At 36.8% G+C, this 21,117-nt stretch overlaps 1 protein-coding gene across 1 annotated transcript in view; it reads right to left on the bottom strand.

The window, feature by feature from the left end:
• The window catches only part of DNAH14 (dynein axonemal heavy chain 14), a 440,851-nt gene that overhangs the window by 44,858 nt on the left and 374,876 nt on the right, over nucleotides 1-21,117 (bottom strand). The window contains exons 73-76 of the mRNA XM_055583763.1: nucleotides 17,793-18,029; nucleotides 13,831-13,916; nucleotides 7,793-7,949; nucleotides 5,411-5,621 (exon numbers count right to left, since the gene is read on the bottom strand). Coding sequence (XP_055439738.1) covers nucleotides 5,411-5,621; nucleotides 7,793-7,949; nucleotides 13,831-13,916; nucleotides 17,793-18,029 — 691 coding nt within the window. The remainder of the gene's footprint in view (nucleotides 1-5,410; nucleotides 5,622-7,792; nucleotides 7,950-13,830; nucleotides 13,917-17,792; nucleotides 18,030-21,117) is intronic.

Below are 21,117 nucleotides of genomic sequence, written 5' to 3'. Positions count from 1 at the left end.
TGATTCCAGCTTGTGTTTCATCCAGCCTGGCATTTCACATGATGTATTCTACATATAAATTAAATAAGCAGGGTGACAGTATACAGCCTTGATGTATTCCTTTCCCTATTTGGAACCAGTCTGTTGTTCCACATCTGGTTCTAACTGTTGTTTCTTGGCCTGCATACAGATTTCTCCAGAGGCAGGTCAGGTGGTCTGGTATTCCCATCTCTTTCAGAATTTTCCAGTTTGTTGTGATCCACATAGTCAAAGGCTTTGGCATAGTCAATAGAGCAGACAGAGATGTTTTTTCTGGAACTCTCTTGCTTTTTCAATGATCTAACATACATATCTAACAATAATTTCCTTAAATGTCAATGGACTAAATACTCCAATCAAAAGACACACAGTAGCGGGTTAGATAAAAGAAAAAGAGCCTACAATACACTCCCTATAAGAGATCCACTTTAGGGCAAAAGGTACATATAGATTGAAAGTGAGGGGATGGAAAAAGATATTTCATGCAAACAAATGATAAGAAAGCAGGGATCACAATACTCATATAAGACAAAATGGAGTTCTAAACAAAGGCTGTAAAGAATTAGAGAAGGGTCAATACAAGGAAAGGATATTACACACATCAACATATATGTTCCCAATATAGGAGTGCTCAAATACATAAAATAAATACTAAAAGACATAAAAGGAGAAACTGGTAGGAATACAATAATAGTAGGAGACTTTAACAATCCACTAACATCAGTGGACAGATCTTTAAAACAGGAAATCAATAAGGCAACAGAGATCCTAAATGATACAATAATACAGCTAGACTTACTTGATATTTTCAGGACATTACACGGCAAAAAAGTAGAATATACATTTTTTCAGTTGTACATGAAATATTCTCTAGGACTGACCATATACAGGGCATAAAACAACCCTCAAAAATTTAAGAGTATAATAATTATTTCAAGCATCTTTCCTGACCACAAGGTTATGAAATTAGACATCAACCACAGAAAAAGAAATTAAAAAACAAAAACAAAAACCAACAACAATTACATGGAGACTAAACAACATGCTACTAAAAAAGCCAATGGGTCAATGGTGAATCTAAGAAGAAATTTAAAAATACTTTGAGGCAAATGACAATGAAAACGCACCATGCTAAATCTATGGGAGGCAGCAAAAGCAGTTCTTAGAGGGAAGTTCATAGCAAAACAGGCCATCTTTAAGAAATCAGAAAAATCTCAAATAAACAATCTAACCCGCCACACAAAAGAATTAGAAAAATAACAACCAAAATTTAAAATCAGCAGAAGGAAGGAGATAATAAAGATCAGAGAGGAAATAGATATTTTAAAAGTCAATTGAAAAACAATCAATAAAACTAAGAGCTGATTATTTGATAGGGTAAACAAAATTGAGAAAGCTCTGGCCAGGCTCATCAAGAAGAAAAGAGAGAAAACACAAATAAATAAAATAAAAAATGAAAGAGAAGAAATCACAATTGACACTACAGAAATGCAAAATGAACAGAAGAGAATACCGTGAACAATTATATGGCAACAAATTTGACAACCAAGGAAAGATGGACAAGTTTCTAGAAACATACAGCCCATCAAAACTGAATCAAAAGTAAACAGGTAACTTGAACAGACCAGTCACTGGAAGTGAAATACAATCTGTAATTTAAAATATAACTCCACACAGACAAAAGGACCAGAGGGCATTCCAGGAAATTCTACAGACGTAGAAAGAAGAAGAAGAACTTAAACTGATCCTTCTCAAACTCTTCCCAAAGGCTAAAGAGGCGGAAACATCTCCAAAGACATTATCACCTCAATACCAAAATCAAAAACACTTCCAAAAAAGAAAATTACAGGCCAATATCTTTGATGAATACAGATACAATAATTCTCAATATTAGCAAACTGAATCCAACAACACATTAAAAAAGGTCATACACCATGACCAAGTTGGATTCACCCAGGGTCACATGGATGTTTCAACATATGCAAATCAATCAGTGTGATACACCACATGAACAAAAGAAAAGATACAATCATCTTAATAGCATTTGATAAGATCAGCCGTGGGAATTCTTTGGAAGGAATGATGCTAAAGCTGAAACTCCAGTACTTTGGCCACCTCATGCGAAGAGTTAACTCATTGGAAAAGACTCTGATGCTGGGAGGGATTGGGGGCAGGAGGAGAAGGCAACGACAGAGGATGAGATGGCTGGATGGCATCACCGACTCGATGGACGTGAGTCTGAGTGAACTCCTGGAGTTGGTGATGGACAGGGAGGCCTGGCGTGCTGCGATTCATGGGGTCACAAAGAGTCGGACACGACTGAGCGACTGAACTGAACTGAACTGAACTGAACAGATGTTGACAATTTGATCTCTGGTTCCTCTGCCTCTTCTAAATCTAGCTTGAATATCTTGAAGTTCTTGTTTCACGTACTGTTGAAGCGCCACTTGGAGAATTTTGATCATTACTTTGCTAGCGTGTGAGATGAGTGCAATTGTGTAGTAGTTTGAACATTCTTTGAAATTGTCATTCTTTGGGATTGGAATGAAAACTGACCTTTTCCAGTCCTGTGGCCACTGCTGAGTTTTCCAAATTTGCTGGCATATTGAGTGCAGCACTTTCACAGCATCATCTTTTAGGATTTGAAATAGCTCCACTGGAATTCCATTCCTCCACTAGCTTTGTTCATAATGATGCTTCTTAAGGACCACTTGACTTCACATTCTAGGATTTCTGGCTTTAGGTGAGTGATCACACCATTGTGGTTATCTGGGTCAGTAAGATCTTTTTTGTATAGTTCTTCTATGTACATCTTAATATTTTCTGCCTCTGCTAGGTCCATACCGTTTCTGTCCTTTATTGTGCCCATCTTTGCAAGAAATATTCCCTTGATATCTCTAATTTTCTTGAAGAGATCTCTAGTCTTTCTCATTCTTTTGTTTTCCTCTGTTTCTTTGCATTGATCACTGAGGAAGGCTTTCTTATCTCTCCTTGTTATTCTTTGGAACTCTTTGGAACCCATTTGGAATCCACTCAAATGGGTATATCTTTCCTTTTCTCCTTTGCCTTTTGCTTCTCTTCTTTTCTCAGCTATCTGTAAGGCCTCCTCAGGCAACTGGTTATATAGCATAGTTTTAATGATTGTCAATTACTCTTATTAAGCTTTTGAAACTGTTCTGAAGAACATTTTATTAATTAAAAAAAATGATACAATACTATCTGTTATTCTATTGCTCCTTTCTGTCTTAATACACTTTTTGAATGCTGATACAATGACTGTCTGGTCTATGCTGTATCCTTAGTCTCTAGAATGATTTTTGGCAAATAGTAGGTTTCCTACAAATATTTTTTAAATTAATAGTGAAAAATCTATTAGAAATTATTGTGTCTTATTTCAGAGTTTGCATCTGTTGAAATCATATAATTAAGTAATCTTCATCTTCTGACTCAAGTAATGAAACAAATGTAAAAAAGTGAAATTAGGAAATAGTTTTTAAACTGCTTAAAGAATAGTCTGAGAACAGAATGCATACTGTTAGTAAAGGTTTTAGAAAGTTAAGCCAAAAAAAAAAAAAGAAAGTTAAGCCAGACACCTGCATTTTGGTTTCATAATTCCCTTGTGGATGCTCACAGCAGAAGAATAACAGCATGAAGAAGCAGAGACCCTCATTTAAAGGCACTTTTAGATACAGTATTGGCCATACTCAGTAAAGCTGACAGAAACGCAAATCTGGTGAAAAAGCTATAGAATGCAATTTGTTAAAACATTACTAACTCAACACTTTGCTAATTCTTCAAGCAAAGTTAGAGCAAAAATTCCAAATACTTTCACTGCAAAGAAGAAGGCTGAAAGAGACATGTGTACCCCAATGTTAATCGCAGCACTGTTTATAATAGCCAGGACATGGAAGCAACCTAGATGTCCATCAGCAGATGAATGGATAAGAAAGCTATGGTACATATACACAATGGAGTATTACTCAGCCATTAAAAAGAATACATTTGCATCAGTTCTAATGAGGTGGATGAAACTGGAGCCTATTATACAGAGTGAAGTAAGCCAGAAAGAAAAATACCAATACAGTATACTAACGCATATATATGGAATTTAGAAAGATGGTAACAATAACCCTGTATATGAGACAGCAAAAGAGACACTGATGTATAGAACAGTCTTTTGGACTCTGTGAGAGAGGGAGAGGGTGGGATAATTTGGGAGAATGGCATTGAAACATGTATAATATCATATGTGAAACGAGTCGCCAGTCCAGGTTTGATGTACGATACTGGATGCTTGGGGCTGGTGCACTGGGACGACCCAGAGGGATGGTATGGGAGGGAGGAGGGAGGAGGGTTCAGGATGGGGAACACGTGTATACCTGTGGCGGATTCATTTTGATATATGGCAAAACCACTGAAATTTAAAAAAAAAAAAAAAGAAGGCTGAACCTATGGGAATTTTTGCTTGAGTCAGCAAGTACTTTGGGAGAAAAGAGCCAGTGGATTGAACTAGAGTAAGTCAGAATAGGTACCCAATACAGCCTATAAAGAAAATTATCACTGAAATTATGGATGTTGTGCTTGTTGTTTCACTTGAGTCTAACCCTTTTCAAGCCTACAGACTGTAGTCTGCCAAGCTTCTCTGTCCATGGGATTCTCCAGGCAGGAATACTGGAGTGAGTTGCCATGTCCTCTTCTAGGGGATCTTCCTGACCCAGGGATCCAACCCATGACTCTTAATTCTCCTGCATTGGTAGGCAGGTTCTTTACTACTAGCACTACCTGGGAAATATGGATATGAGGTATTATATTCTGTGTGGAAGCAATAGGATATTACAAACTATGCCACATGTACATTTGTATATACATGTGTATGTACAAGTATATATCTATTGAGAGTTTGAGATGGGGAGAAAGAGAAACTGATAAACTGGATGGAAAGTAAAAATTAAAGAGGTCTTTTCTTCTAATAAAAAGTGATATATTCCTAGTGTAGTTTTCAAGTTCTTGGAGAAATAGAACCGTCATAAAATAGCCTAAGTTACCTCTGAGTGGCCTAACACTTTATTTTATCACTGTTAAGCACAGTTGTATATTGCCATTTCCAGTTTTAGCTCATTGTTTTGATAATAATCTGATCTCTTATGCGTGCATGGGTGCTCAGTTGCTCGGTCATGTCTGACTTTTTGCCACCCAATGGACTGTAGCCCATCAGGCCCCTGTGAACATGGGATTTTCCAGGCAAGAATACTGGAGTGGAAATTGCCTTCTCCAGGGGATCTTCCCAACTCAGGGATTGAACCCAAGGGTCCTGTAGTTCCTGCATTGGCTGGTGGATTCTTTACCACTGAGCCACCCGGGAAGCGCTTACAAATAAATGTAAAACTCTTACGATTCTACAATAGTGCAGAGCCTTGGCATAAATGATGCTGCAAGATGGCAGTTCTGGAGGAAGACCCATTGCTCTGTTTTGGTTAGGGCCTTAACAATGAGGGCTTCTGCTTTAGCTGCCTGGCCACGACCCAAAGAAATCATGGTCACATGATTGGTTGTTCCCGTTAACTCTTGTGCAAATTTCAGGAGCGTATTGGTGAGGTCGATCCCTGTAAAACAACATGGAAAGGTACATACTATTGTAAAGTCATTTAATCACCTCTTTAAAAATACAATCTAGCATTTATTAAGTGGCAGTGGGAAAAGGTGTACACATAATGGAAAAACTAGTCTTTTAAATCAGAAGGTAGAGCTCAAATTTTGGCTCTTCTATTTTCTTTTTTGCAAAATTAATTTTTATTGGCATATAGTCGATTTACAATGCTGTGTTAGTTTCTGCTGTGCATCAAAGTGAGTCACTTATATATATATATATGTATACACACACACACACACACACACATATATATATATATGCATATACATAGCCACTCTTTTTTAGATTCTATTCCCATTTAGGTCATTACAGAGTATTGAGTAGAGTTCCCTGTGCTACACAGTAGGTTTTTTATTAGTTATCTATTTTATTACATACAGTGTGTATATGTCAAACCCAATCTAATGGGGTGACAGATGGGGTGATACTATTTACTACAGCAGTAGTAGGTTTGTGGGTTGTTTACTCCAGCACTTACTTGTCCCTTCCTCCTCTATAGCTGAACCCTGGTGTCACTCCAAATGGCCATGTGCGCAGCTAAAATGCTTCATTTTTAGCCTTTCATGCAGCTAGGTATGAGCATCTTATGTTTTGTGAAAAAGCTTTGGCAGCAAAGTTTTTTAAATGTTGTGCTATCTTCCATTCTGTACAGCAAAGTGAATTACTTATACATATATAGTATATAGCCACTCTTTTTTCCCATATAGGTACCATATAGGTCATTACAGAATACTGAGTAGAGTTTCCTGTGCTATACAGTAGGTTCTTTATTAGTTATCTGTTTTATTACATGTAGTGTGTATATGTCAAGCCCAGTCTAACAGGGTGACAGATGTTTGGAACATAGATATGATGGCCACAGCCCTAGCTGCCATGTCAGGCTGAGTTTTCAAGAAATAGACAGCACTGTTATGAGTGTGTCAGGCATATAGCCAGCTGCTTTACATGGAAAAGTTTCAGATGAGAAAGCCTCTACATGGGGGCACTTTGAACAAGGCTTTTCCTAATAGAATCAAAGTTTGAAAATGGTGAGTTCTAAAGACATGTTTGATTTGAAGATAATGAAAGCAGAAAATAAATGAAGAAAGTATTTTGCTTAGGAGAAAATATTTTGCTTAGGGTCTGTAGAGCAAAGACAAGATAAAGAAAAAAATGCATTTGAAGTCTTGAAGCACACAAGCATACAATCAACAGAGGTTATTTCTGATAATTTTATAACATTTTTTCACAGTTCAATGGGAATTAAAATTGTTAATAAAGCAAGGGTAATCCCAAATATCATATCAATAATATGTGTGTTTGGGAGGTATTTTCTGCATACAAAACTAGCCCTGATAAATTTTTCCATATTCATGAATCTGGGACAACTCATTTTTCTTTGTTCTTTTACATTTTTAGTCATTCTTTTTTTTAAAATGTGCTATTGCTTTATTTGCTTACTTTTTTAAATTGAGATATAGTTGATGTACAATAATGATGTAAATAACTTTTAGATGTATAACAGAGTGAGTCATAATTTTTAAAGGTTATAGTTCATTTATAGTTATCATAAAATACTGTTTGTATTCCCTCTGTTGTACAATATATCCTTGTAGCTTATTTGTTTTACACATTGTAGTTTGTACCTCCCAATCCTCTACCCCAGCTTGGCCCACCCCTCTTCATTCTCTCCACTGGTATCCACTAGTTTGTTCTCTATATCTGTTTGATCTGTGAATCTGTTTGAAAGATTCATTCTTAATATAGTTTACAGTTTTAAGATATTTAGTGAAGTCACTCAGTCATGTCCAACTCTTTGCAACCCCACGGATTGTAGCCTACCAGGCTCCTCCATCCATGGAGTTTTCCAGGCAAGAGTACTGAAGTGGGTTGCCATTTCCTTCTCCAGGGGATCTTCCCGACCCAGGGATGGAATCCAGGTCTCCCGTATTGCAGGCAGATGCTTTACCATCTGAGCCACCTGGGAAGCCCAATTCTTTAAGATATTTAAGAATGGGACAATTTCCCCAAATATTTAAGAATAGGGAAATATTTTAAACACAGAACACCCTGACACAGAAACTACTTCTCCACATCTTTTGAAAAACATCATCATGTCATCTTAACTGTCCACAAGTAGCTTACCATGGGAGTGAATAAGTATCAGTGGAGTTCTGGCATTGGATTCTTCAAATGATTCCTTCAAACTGGTTCCAGTGCTGTGAATATATTCATTTCCTATTTTTTCAGTTATAAACCTTTCCACAGAATTCTTTAAACATTCTGGTCTAAGAATTTTTATCTAAGAAAGAAACCATGATAGATAAGTAACTTTAAAAACTACCCAAGGGAATATCCCCTGGGTAAGAGGAAACAAATTTAGAAGTATTCAGTATTTAGGTTGCCCTTCAAAAGTTTTGTGGTGTTCCTTGTGTTGGGAAAATTTGATGGGGAGGGGAGTCTATGTGTGGTGGGAAAGCTCCCATCACTGCTCTTGACCATCCTATGGTCCTTCCTAGATGCCAGGGCTATCTGGTGCCTTTATCTTTCATACTCTGTGATCTTACTTTGTACGTGCAAATCCAAGTTAGGGTCCCTGACTGCAAAAAAGGGACCTTGCCCCTGATGTACATATCTAGAGCAAGAAAAAAACCCCATGGTATTAGAGGATGAAAATCCAGGATAGCATAGTTGGAAAAGTAGTAGCTCTTCCATTAATAAAATGAAAATCAATAGCACAATATTTGTGTGTTTAAACAAACTGAGCACACATCTGCGGAGAACTTTAGAGGGACTAAAAGGTTTTGCAAACAGTATACAGGTGGTAAATAGAAATTCATCCATTGGAAATCATTGCAAATTTCAGACATTTTCCATGAAAACTGCTTTAAACTAATCACTTATGTGCTATTTCTTTACAGAATGATCATACATTCTGTGCTGAGCATTTTCAGAGACTCCATCATTTAAGGCAAAATTAAAACTGTATGTGTCTGTGGCTGTGTGGAGGTACTAGATTGAACCATGGGTCATCGTTAAAACCCATCAACTATTGGCAAGTTCACATATTTAAAAGAACACCTAATATAAACTCATTATGTTGAGTTTGCTCTTTTCTCTATCCTTTGGAAAAATTAACCTCAAATTTTTAATTAATTGCAACATATGTATTTTTAAACATGAAAATTGGCAGCACACATAGAATCTGGGGTCTAACAGCAGAGTTCACCCAGTATTTCCAGTTATGAAAGTGTGGGAATCGACCAAGTGAAACACCATTGGTTGTGGCCCATCACTGCTAAGAATCTGTCTCCCCAACGTGATTGTCATCTTCTGTCACCATCATGCTGCTGGTTCCTTCTTTATTTTATTAATCAAGCAAACATTTATTAAATTTCTCCACTTTTGTAATTTTTAACCCCAAGAAATTTGGGGGGGGGCTGCCGTCTATGGGGTTGCACAGAGTCGGACACGACTGAAGTGACTTAGCAGCAGCAGCAGCAGTGGGAGAGAAAGAAAAGTTTGAAGAAATGGGTTCCATTGAAATAAATTTTATTAGCTCTTTTCTAAGAAGCTACATATAGTTCTGAAAAATTTCCCTGTATCCATATCTCCTCATTGTCATCTTTCCCCCTCTTTTCTGTCCAATGGGTTATATAAATGGAAGGAACTGAATAAACTGGACAAAGTTCTTGCCCCTGTGGAGTGCCATGATATCATCCGTCTCTAGGTTGAGTCTTCTCCCTAGTATATTCTAAATCTCATGAGTGGCAATCTCAATTTCTGACTCTTACAGGTCAGACCCAGTTTCAAATATTTAAACTCAACTTCCCTATACATACACTTAACATTTTATCAGACCACGTCTTCTGGCCCCGAGTTTGGTAAATAGGATGACTATACTCATAAAGTTGCTGGTGACAAATTAAAACCGCTTGGAGCTTAATGGGGGAGAGTAATGTAATGGGTTTTAAAATCTAGGTAATTTTGTTGTTAAGGTAATACACACTTGTTACATGAAATTCAAATAATACTTGCTATATAACTTGTTACATAAAATTTTTTAAAAAGTATAAATTGAAATATGAAGACCCTATTTCCTAGATAACCTCTATTTGTTTCTTGTTCTTTATATTTTCTACATACACATGAATATCTCTTTAACCTGTTCTTTTTTCCCCACAAATGGAGTTTTTACTACACAGACTGTTAAGTAGTCTGCATTTTTCAGTTACTATAGCTTAAATACATCTTAATGTCATAATTGCATCAATAATCTACATACAGAGTAGAAGAATCAATCTGTCTAAAGTTGTCAGGTGGATAACATAAACTGGAGAAGTGGGTTGGGCTGAAGAAAAATAATTCTCCTGTATAATAAAAAGTTATGCACATATGATGTTAAATGGCAAATAGCATTCAACTTCAGTGTCAGGAGATAACTGGGAGCAGTGAAGACTATGATACACTGCTCCAAAAGGGCAGAGAGTATTGCTATGGATGATTGTGGGCCACGTATTAGCTGATCTTCTACTTTTTTAATAAATGCTGGAAATCTGGATTTTTATGTCAAATTTCTAAATTTGAAAATTTTGGCTCAAAAGAAGAAAAAACCAAACCCAAACAAAAATAAAAACAAAATACAAATGTATATACCCATGTTCCAGCAGCATCACTTGCAACAGCCAAAAGGTGGAAACAACCCAAGTGTTCATGGACAGATGAATAGATAAATAAAATGTGGCATATGGATACAATGCAATAGTATTCAGCTTTGAAAAAATTCTGACACATGCTACAACATGGATGAAACTTGAAGACATTAAATGAAATAAGTCAGACACAAAAAGATAAATGTTGCATGATTCTACTTATATGAAGTATCTATAATAGGCATACTGTTCATGGGGTTCTTGCTGCAAGAATACTAGAGTGGTTTGCCATTCCCTTCTCCAGTGGACTATGTTTTGTCAGAACTCTTCACTATGACCTGTCTGTCTTGGGTGGCCCTGCGAGGCATGGCTCATAACTTCATAGAGTTATGCAAGCCCTTTTACTATGACAAGGCTGTCATCCAGATCAGTATTCATTCCAATCCCAAAGAAAGGCAGTGCCAAACAATGTTCAAACTACTGTACAATTGAACTAATTTTACATGTTAGTAAGGTTATGCTCAAAATCCTTCAAACTAGGCTTCAACTGAGAAATTCCAGATGTACAAGGTGGATTTAGAAAAGGCAGAGAAACCAGAGATCAAATTGCCAACATTTGCTAGATCATAGAGAAAGCAAGGGGATTCCAGAAAAACATCTACAGCTTCATTGACTACACTAAAGCCTTTGACTGTGTGGATCACAAAAAACTGCGGAAAATTCTTCAAGAGATGGGAATACGAGGCCACCTTATCTTCCTCCAGAGAACCTGTTTGCAGGTCAAGAAGCAACAGTTAGAACTGGACATGAACAGCAGACTGATTCAAAATTGGGAAAGGAGTAGGTCAAGGCTGTATATTGTCACTGTGCTTATTTAACTTCCATGCAGAGTACATCATGTGAAATGCCAGGCAGGATGAATCACAAGCTGGAATCAAGATTTCTGGGAGAAATACCAACAACCTAAGATATGCAGATGATGCAACTCTAATGGCAGAAAGTGAAGAAGAACTAAAGAGCCTCTTGATGAGGGTAAAAGAGGGGAGTGAAAAAGCTGGCTTAAAACTCATCATTCAAAAACTAAGATAATGGCATCTGGTCCTATCACTTCATGGCAAATAGAAAGGGAAAAAGCAGATGCAGTGACAGATTTTATTTCCTTGGGCTCCAAAATCACTGTGGACAGTGACTGCAGCCATGAAATTAAAAAATGTTTGCTCCTTGTAAGAAAAGCTATGGCAAACCTAGACAGTGTATTAAAAAGCAGAGACATTACTTTGCGGACAAAGGTCCATATAGTCAAAGCTATGGTTTTCTGGTAGTCATGTACAGATGTGAGACTGAAACCATAAAGACAGCTAAGTGCCGAAAATCGATGTTTTGGAGTTGTGGTGCTGGAGAAGATTCTTGAGAGTCCCTTGGACTGCAAGGAGATCAAACCAGTCAATCCTAAAGAAAATCAACCCTGACTATTCATTGGCAGGACTGACGCTGAAGCTCCAATACTTCGGTCACCTGATGTGAAGAGCCAACTCATTGGAAAAGACCCTGATGTTGGAAAAGATAGAAGGCAAAAGGAGAAGGAGGTGGCAGAGAGTTAGATGGTTAGATAGCATCACTGACTCAATGGGCATGAATTTGAGCAAACCTGGGGAGATAGTGAAGGACAGGAATCTGGTGTGCTGAAGTTTGTGGGATTGTAAAGAGTTGGCCACGCCTTAATGACTGAACAAAAACAACAACAGAATAGGCAAGTTCAGAGAGACAGAAAGTAGAATGGTGGTTGCCATGGTCTAATGGGAGAAAATATGGGGAATTTTTTGGTACTGTGTCTGGGATGATAAAAATTTCTAAAAGTGGCTAGTGGTGAGTTTTCACAATCCTGTAAATGTACTTACTGCCACGGAATTTTATATTTAAATAAACTTAAGAGGGATTATTATCAGGAGTAAATGAAATAATGAATGTATGCTATGCCACAATAAAAAGTTGGAAAGGAAACAACTCACTTTAAGATATAAGGACATAGAATATTTAAAATAGTCTTTGCTATTTTGGTTATCTTTATTGGAGATTTTTAAATTTTATAAGAAAGATCTCCAAAGACTCAAATTCACTTGGTTAGTGATAAATTGTACTTGAAATATTGAGAAAACGAAACCACAGGCCCAATAAAAATGTCTGTAAGTCAGGTGCAATCTTTTTCTGCAACATCATGAGTAAATTTTAAAGTGATATAAAAATAAAATTTAAGGCAGAAACCAAAAGAAAGATGATTCGCTGTTCAGGCTGGCATTTTCAGAAAGTTAGAGTAAAAGGGAAATAAGAGGAGGGATTTCCTCCTCCCTAAACTAGAGGCTGGAAAAGGCAATGGCACCCCACTCCAGTACTCTTGCCTGGAAAATTCCATGGACGGAGGAGCCTGGTAGGCTGCAGTCCATGGGGTCGCGAAGAGTCGACACAACTGAGTGACTTGACTTTCACTTTTATGCATTGGAGAAGGAAATGGTAACCCACTCCAGTGTTCTTGCCTGGAGAATCCCAGGGACGGGGGAGCCTGGTGGGCTGCCGTCTATGGGGTTGCACAGAGTCGGACATGACTGAAGAGACTTAGCAGCAGCAAACTAGAGGCTAAATGTGAAAATTAAAGATTGTTTGAGGTGATAAGGGCAAATTTAGAAAAATCTACTTTAAAGAATCGATTTTGGCGAGTATAACATGGTGTTACTGGTAAAAGCACAGATTTCAGAGTCAAATTGTCTGAGTTTCAGTCCTGGCTCAATTAGGCATTCTATAAAAAGGGGAAATACCAATGTTTAGCCCAAGATGATTATGAAGATTAAATGAAATAATTTATGAAAACTGCTGAGTACATGCTAAGCTTTACTTACTTTAAGGGGCTCACAAATGACACCCATTCACATCCCTAACCTGCCAACCTCACAGCCAGATTCTGAGGCACTGACTAATAGAGGAATCAGGGAAAATACCACCTTTATTATCAATACAGGCCAAGGTGGTGGATATGGTTTAGGTGGGTGTACTTCCTGATACTAAACCGTAGAATTCGGCAGACTTTTCTGTCACAAGCAGTGCTGGGCAGTCTTTGACTTTTCCGTTAAAATCCCTGGTATGTTCTTGTACAATTTATGGCATTGAGAAGCAGGGCAGAAATTATGCTTTTTGCAGGAAGGCTAATCCCCAAAGGGACAGGAGAGAAGGGCTAAGCCGTGCACACTGATTTCATCTCTCAGATTACCTGTGTGACAAGTCCTTCCTCCTTTCTAGGGAGGAATGAATAAGGCTGCAGAAAGATGCTAAGAATGTTTGTTACTCTAATTGAACTCCCGCTACATAAAAGCACATTAAAATGGAATGTAAGTGCTTTCCCCTAGTAGTAATGTTCATTAAATATTAGATTGCAATATCTATATATTTTGCTCATAAAAGTTTAAAATTTAAAGAGTTTAAGTTACTGATAAAGTGCTCAAAACATTTACAACATCGATATTTTCTCATAGCACATCTTACCAAAATAAGTCTTTGAAATGGAGTGAGTTTCTCCCAGGGAAAATTTATAGAACTGTATATTTCTTCATTTTCATTAAAAACTTGAGCTAGATAAAATTTAGAGGAACTGAGATTAACAATAAAATACTTTGGATCACCAAAAGGTAATACAATGATTTTTTTTCACTATAAAATTGTGAGGTTTTGTTTAAAACACTGCTAACTTCTTTTAAAGTGAGATTTCTGTGAGATTTCAGGCATCTCTAACTATTTTTCATATTGTAAAAGAGGTATATCTTAAGGTAGATTTAACTTTCAACTTGTCTCTGGTGAAATGGTTGAAGAATGAGAACTAGAAGAAGATGATGGATGACAGAAGGAAAAGATATGAGAAGCAAAGGGCAGAGCCAATATTTTATGACCTGATCCTGAATATATATTGTTTATAAATTGATAACTAGAGGTTAGAGATTTCTATTCATATAATAAAACATAAACTAATAACTAATAAATATAAACAATAACTCTAGAGGTTAGAGATTTCTGTTCAGAATCTACCTATAACAGATATAAGAAATGAGGATCAAATGGAAATGCAATGATTTTCAAATTTTTGAAAAACTGAATATTATAAAAATATATTAAAAAACTTTGGCCCCTCTTACCTTTGATAGAGAGTCACACTTACCCTTGCAGTCACCGCAGGATCACACTTTCTTGCAAGGTGGGAAAAATTCTAGTTTTCATTTCCATCTATTCCATATACAGCTATCATTTCTACCACCCTTTTATTTCTACATTGTTTCCTCAAAGTCTAACTTTAAATACAACTTAGATAAGAGAAATAGCTTTTTAAAATAGATAAGATATATTCTGTTGATCTTAAAAAGTCCACAATACATGAACATCTAGTTAAAAATGGATAAACTTGGAGTTACTTGCAAAGTAAAAGATCTTCACTTAACAAAAAGTCAGTAAAGAGTGCCTTTAAATGAAAGATATTGACTCTTATCTTACAGCAAAATAAACAATGAATCCAAGATAGATTAGGGTAAAATGCAACAAAATAAAACAATAATGAACCCGAGAGAAAACTTTAAGGGAAGAAGAAAACCTCTTAATCAGAACTGGAAATGAAAAAATTATAAAAGAAAAGACACACATAATTAACTATACAAACATTTAAATATCTGTATGTTATAGATATTATAGAGAAATCCAATAAGCAATGACAGATTTTGAAAAATATTCGAATGAGCTGTTTAATACTTTTTACAAGACAAAAATAAATACCATGTTATGATAATTAATTATACGTAAATAATTTTATTATTGTATAACTGTACTCATTTCACATGCTAGCAAGGTAATGCTCAAAATCTTTCAAATTAGGCTTCAACACTACATGAACTGAGAACTTCCAGATGTACAAGCTGGATTTAGAAAAGGCAGAGGAACCAGAGATCAAATTGCCAACATCCATTGGATCATAGAAAAAGCAACGGGATTCCAGAAAAACATCTACTGCTTCATTGACTACACTAAAGCCTTTGACTGTGTGGATCACAACAAACTGTGGAAAATTCTTCAAGAGATGGGAATACCACACCACATTAGCTGCCTCCTGAGAAATCTGTATGCAGGTCAAGAAACAACAGTTAGAACAGGACATGGAACAACTGACTGGCTCAAAGTTCAGAAAGGAGGACGACAAGACTGTATAGTGTCACCGTGCTCATTTAACTTTTATGCAGAGTACATCTCACGAAATGTCAGTACATCTTGCGAAATGAATCACAAGTTGGAATCAAGATTGCCAGAAGGAAGATGAACAACCTCAAATATGTACCACTCTAATGGCAGAAAGTGAAGAGGAACTAAAGAGCCTCTTCACGAGGATGAAAGAGGAGAGTGAAAAAGCTGGCTTAAGCAATCCCACTGCTGGGCATAAACACCGAGGAAACCAGAATTGAAAGAGACACATGTACCCCAATGTTCATCGTAGCACTGTTTATAATAGCCAGGACATGGAAGCAACCTAGATGTCCATCAGCAGATGAATGGATAAGAAAGCTGTGGTACATATACACAATGGAGTATTACTCAACTATTAAAAAGAATACATTTGAATCAGTTCTAATGAGGTGGATGAAACTGGAGCCTATTATACAGAGTGAAGTAAGCCAGAAAGAAAAACACCAATACAGTATACTAACACATATATATGGAATTTAGAAAGATGGTACAACAACACTGTATGCGAGACAGCAAAAGAGACACAGATATATAGAACAGTCTTTTGGACTCTGTGGGAGAGGGAGGGGGGGATGATTTGGGAGAGTGGCATTAAAATATGTATAATATCATATAAGAAATGAATTGCCAGTCCAGGTTCGATGCAGGATACAGGAAGCTTGAGGCTGGTGCCCTGGGATGGCCCAGAGGGATTGTATGGGGAGGGAGGTGGGAGGGGGGTTCAGGATGAGGAACACGTGTACACCCATGGCAGATGCACGTTGATGTATGGCAAAACCAATACAATATTGTAAAGTAAAAAAAATTAAAAAAAATAAAAAAAAGAATTACTAAAATGAAAAACAAAAACAAAAAAACTTAACATTTAAAAAAATTAAGATCATGGCATCCAGTCCCATCACTTCATGGCAAATCAAAGGGAAAAAAGTGGAAACAGTGACAGATTTTATTTTCTTGGGCTGCAAAATCACTATGGACAGTGACTATAGCCATGAAATTAAAAGACGCTTGCTCCTTGTAAGAAAAGCTATGACAAACCTAGACAGCGTATTACAAAGCATAGACATCACTTTGTCAACAAATGTCTGTATTGTCAAAGCTATGGTTTTCCCAGTAGTCATATACAGGTGTGAGAGCTGGATCATAAAGAAGGCTGGGTGCCAAAGAACTGATGCTTTCAAACTGTGGTGCTGGAGAAGACTCTTGAGAATCCCTTGGACTGCAAGGAAACCAAACCAGTCAATCCTAAAGGAAATCAACCCAGATTGGAAGGACTGATGCTGAAGCTGAAACTGTAATACTTTGGTCAGCTGATATGATGAGCTGACTCATTGCAAAAGATCCTGAAATTGGGAAAGATTGAGAGCAGGAGGATGAGGAGGTGTTAGAAGATGAGATGGTTGGATGGCATCACTGACTCAATGGTCATGAGTTTGAGTAAGCTCCCACTCCAGTGTTCTTGCCTGGAAAATCCCAGGGATGGGAGAGCCTTGTGGGCTGCCATCTGTGGGGTCGCACAGAGTCGGACACGACTGAAGCGACTTAACACCAGCAGCCAGGATATAGTGAAGGATAGGGAAGTCTGGTGTGCTGCAGTCCACAGGGTTGCAATGATTTGGATACAACTGACCCACCGAACAACAACATCATACTAATAGGATTCTTAACAAATGGACAAAAAAAAAAAAAAGATAAACAATGGAGTAGAAAATGGGCAAAGTATGTAAATAAGTAAATTCAAATGGTCAGCAAACATCTGAAAAAGTACTTAAACTTGATAGATAAATTTAAAGACTTTAAACTTTTCAGATTGGTAAAAGTTAAAAAGAATCAATACTCTTCTTTGAAAAGGAGCACTCATATATTGCTGGTGGAAATGTAAGTTATTACAGACTTTCAAGGAAGGCAACTTGGAAGCGACTATTAATATAAAAACTATACTTTTGACCCAACAATTTCATTTCTGCCTCTCCCAGAAAAATAAAAGTAAAGGAAATATATCTAAGGCTGATCATGTTTTGCATAACATAGTTGTATTTTGTGGCAAAAATCTGGAAGCAAAGCAAAATGGAGAAAAACGTGGAATGAGAATTACATTAAATAACAAGTGCTTATTATATAGTTACATTCCTCCCTTTAGTTTTTTCATGATATTGAACTACAGTGATAACTTGATAATCTATATACACATATGTAATGAAGTTAGATTAAGACACTGAATACTTTACCTATCTCTGGTGATTTTTCACTTTCCTCCAAGGAACCATTTTCTGAAGAGAAAGCTGTGCTCATCAGCAAATATACAGCCTTACTGTTTTTAAAAGCATTCCATTGTGACACATTTGATAACAGGGATTTACATAGAAGAGAAAAAGGCTCTAGTTCATTGCTGATATAAAAACACTGCTTCCACCTGGAATCTGACACCCACTGAAGATGTTGATTTTTACAGGTTTCATATATGCCTAACAAAAAAGGAAAAGTGATCACATAAGAAGAGATGTATCCTTTACCTTTAATTACTCATTAGAAAGTATATGCTTAATAAATATTTTTTGTTGAGGAAAAAGCCATCTTATATAAAAACTAATTACATAAAATATAATTTTTCAATTATGATAAAACACATAACACCAAATTTACTACCTTAACCATTTTAAGTGTACAATTCAGTAGTGTTAAGTATAATTCATGTTGTGGTGAAACAGATCTCCAAAACTTTCTGCAAGTCTGAAGCTCTGTACCCATTTTCCCATTTCCTTTTCCCATTTCCCCACCTCCTACCTCCTGGTAACCATCCATTCTTTTGTTTCTATGAATTTGACTTCTTTATGTACTTTATGTAGGTGGAATCATACAGTATTTGTCTTTTGGTGACTTGCTTATTTTGCTTAGCATAATGTCATCAAGTTTCAGCCATGTTGTACTATGTGATAGGATTTCCGTTTTTTGACTGAATAATACTCCATTTTATGTATATACTACATTTTCTTTATCCAGTCACCAGTGTACACTTGGGTTGCTTCTACCTATTGGATATTGTGGATAGCGCTGCTATGAACACTATATGCAAATATCTCTCTGAGATCCTGCTTTCAATTCTTTAAGATACATAACCAGACATAGGATTAATGGATCATATGATAATTCTATTCTCAGGTTTTTTTTTTTTTGAGAAAATTCTGTACTGTTTTCTATGTTCCAAATATGCACCATTTTACAATCCCACCAACAGGTTTCCATTTTCTCTACATCCTTGCCAGAACTTATTATTTTCTTTTTTAAAAAAGAAATGGATGTGAGATGATATCTTTTTGTAGATTTGCTTTGCATTTTCCTATGATTAGTGTTGTTGAGCATCTTTTCATATGTTTGTTGTCCAGTTGTATTTAATCTTTGGACAAATGTTTATTCAAGTATTTAAAAATTGGGTTATTTGATTTTTTTTCTTGTTGAGCTGTAGGAGTTCTTTATATATTCCATGTAAATATAAACTCTTTATCAGACATAGGGTTTGAAATATTTTCTTCTATTTCTTAGATTGCCTTTTCACTCTGTTGATTGTGTCCTTTGATGAACAAAAGTTTTTAATTTTGATATAAATTTGATATGTAATAATTTTGATATATATTAATTTGATATACTTTTGATTTGTCTATTTTTGTTTTTGTTGCCTGTGTTTCAGTGTTAAATCCAGAAAATCATTGCCAAGTCCAATGTTAGAAAGATTTTTCCCCTAAGCTTTCTAGGAATTCTATAGTTTTAGTTCTTATGTCTAGGTCCTAAATCCATTTTGAGTTGATTTTTATACTTGATATGAGTCCAGTTTCATTCGTTTGCATATGAATGCTCAGTTTTGCCAACACCATTTTTTTTCCTTCCGTTCAGTTCAGTCGCGTCCTACTCTTTGCGACCCCATGGACTGCAGCATGTAAGGCTTCCCTGTCCATCACCAACTCCCGGAGTTTACCCAAACTCATGTTCATTGAGTCAGTGATGACATCCAACCATCTCATCCTTTGTTGTCCCCTTCTCCTGCCCTCAATCTTTCCCAGCATCGGGGTCTTTTCAAATCAGCTCTTCACATCAGGTGGCCAAAGTATTGGAGTTTCAGCTTCATCATCAGTCCTTCCAATGAACACTCAGGACTGATCTCCTTTAGGATGGACTGGTTGGATCTCCTTGCAGTCCAAGCAACTCTCAAGAGTCTTCTCTAACACCACAGTTCAAAAGCATCAATTCTTTGGCACTCAGCTTTCCTTATAGTCCAACTCTCACATCCATACATGACTACTGGAAAAACCATAGCCTTGACTAGATGGATGTTTGTTGGCAAAGTAATGTCTCTGCTTTTTAATATGCTGTCTAGATTGGTCATAACTTTTCTCCCAAGAAGTAAGTGTCTTAATTTCAAGGCTGCAGTCACCATCTGCAGAGATTTTGGAGCCCCAAAAAATAAAGTCTGACACTGTTTCCAAATCTATTTGCCATGAAGTGATGAGACCAGATGCTATGATCTTAGTTTTCTGAATGTTGAGCTTTTAGCCAACTTTTTCACTCTCCTCTTTCACTTTTATCAAGAGGCTCCTTAGTTCTTCTTTACTTTCTGCCATAAGGGTGGCATCTGCATATCTGAAGTTATTGATATTTCTCCCAGCAATCTTGATTCCAGCTTGTGCTTCTTCCAGCCCAGCATTTCTCATGATGTACTCTGCATATATGTTAAATAAGCAGTGTGACAATACATAGCCTTGATGTATTCCTTACCCTATTTGGAATCAGTCTATTTTTCCATGTCCAGTTCTAACTGTTGCTTCCTAACCTGCAAACAGATTTCTCAAGAGGCAGGTCGGGTGCTCTGGTATTTCCATCTCTTGAAGAATTTTCCACAGTTTGTTGTGATCCACACAGTCAAAGGCTTTGGCATAGTCAAGAAAGCAAAAATAGATGTTTTTCTGGAACTCTCTTGCTTTTTCCATGATCCAGCAAATGTTGGCAATTTGATCTCTGGTTCCTCTGCCTTTTCTAAAACCAGCTTGAACATCTGGAAGTTCACGGTTCACATACTGCTGAAGCCTGGCTTGGAGAATTTTGAACATTACTGGCGTGTGAGATGAGTGTAATTGTGCAGTAGTTTGAGCATTCTTTGGCACTGCCTTTCTTTGGGACTGGAATGAAAACTGACCTTTTCCAGTCCTGTGGCCACAGCTGAGTTTTCCAAATTTGCTGGCATACTGAGTGTAGCACTTTCACAGCATCATCTTTTAGGATTTGAAATAGCTCAACTGGAATTCCATCACCTCCACTAGCTTTGTTCGTAGTGATGCTTCCTAAGGCCCACTTGACTTCACATTTCAGGATGTCTGGCTCTAGGTGAGTGATCACACCATCATGATTATCTGGGTCATAAAGATCTTTTTTGTATAGTTCTTCTGTGTATTCTTGCCACCTCTTCTTAATATCTTCTGCTTCTGTTAGGTCTATACCATTTCTGTCCTTTTATTGAACCTATCTTTGCATGAAATGTTCCCCCGCTGCTGCTGCTGCTAAGTC

The sequence above is a fragment of the Bubalus kerabau genome, chromosome 5, assembly GCF_029407905.1.
Source record: "Bubalus kerabau isolate K-KA32 ecotype Philippines breed swamp buffalo chromosome 5, PCC_UOA_SB_1v2, whole genome shotgun sequence".
NCBI classification, from domain to species: domain Eukaryota; kingdom Metazoa; phylum Chordata; class Mammalia; order Artiodactyla; family Bovidae; genus Bubalus; species Bubalus kerabau.
Note: the sequence above shows the minus strand (reverse complement) of the source record. Positions and strands in the feature narration are given on the sequence as shown.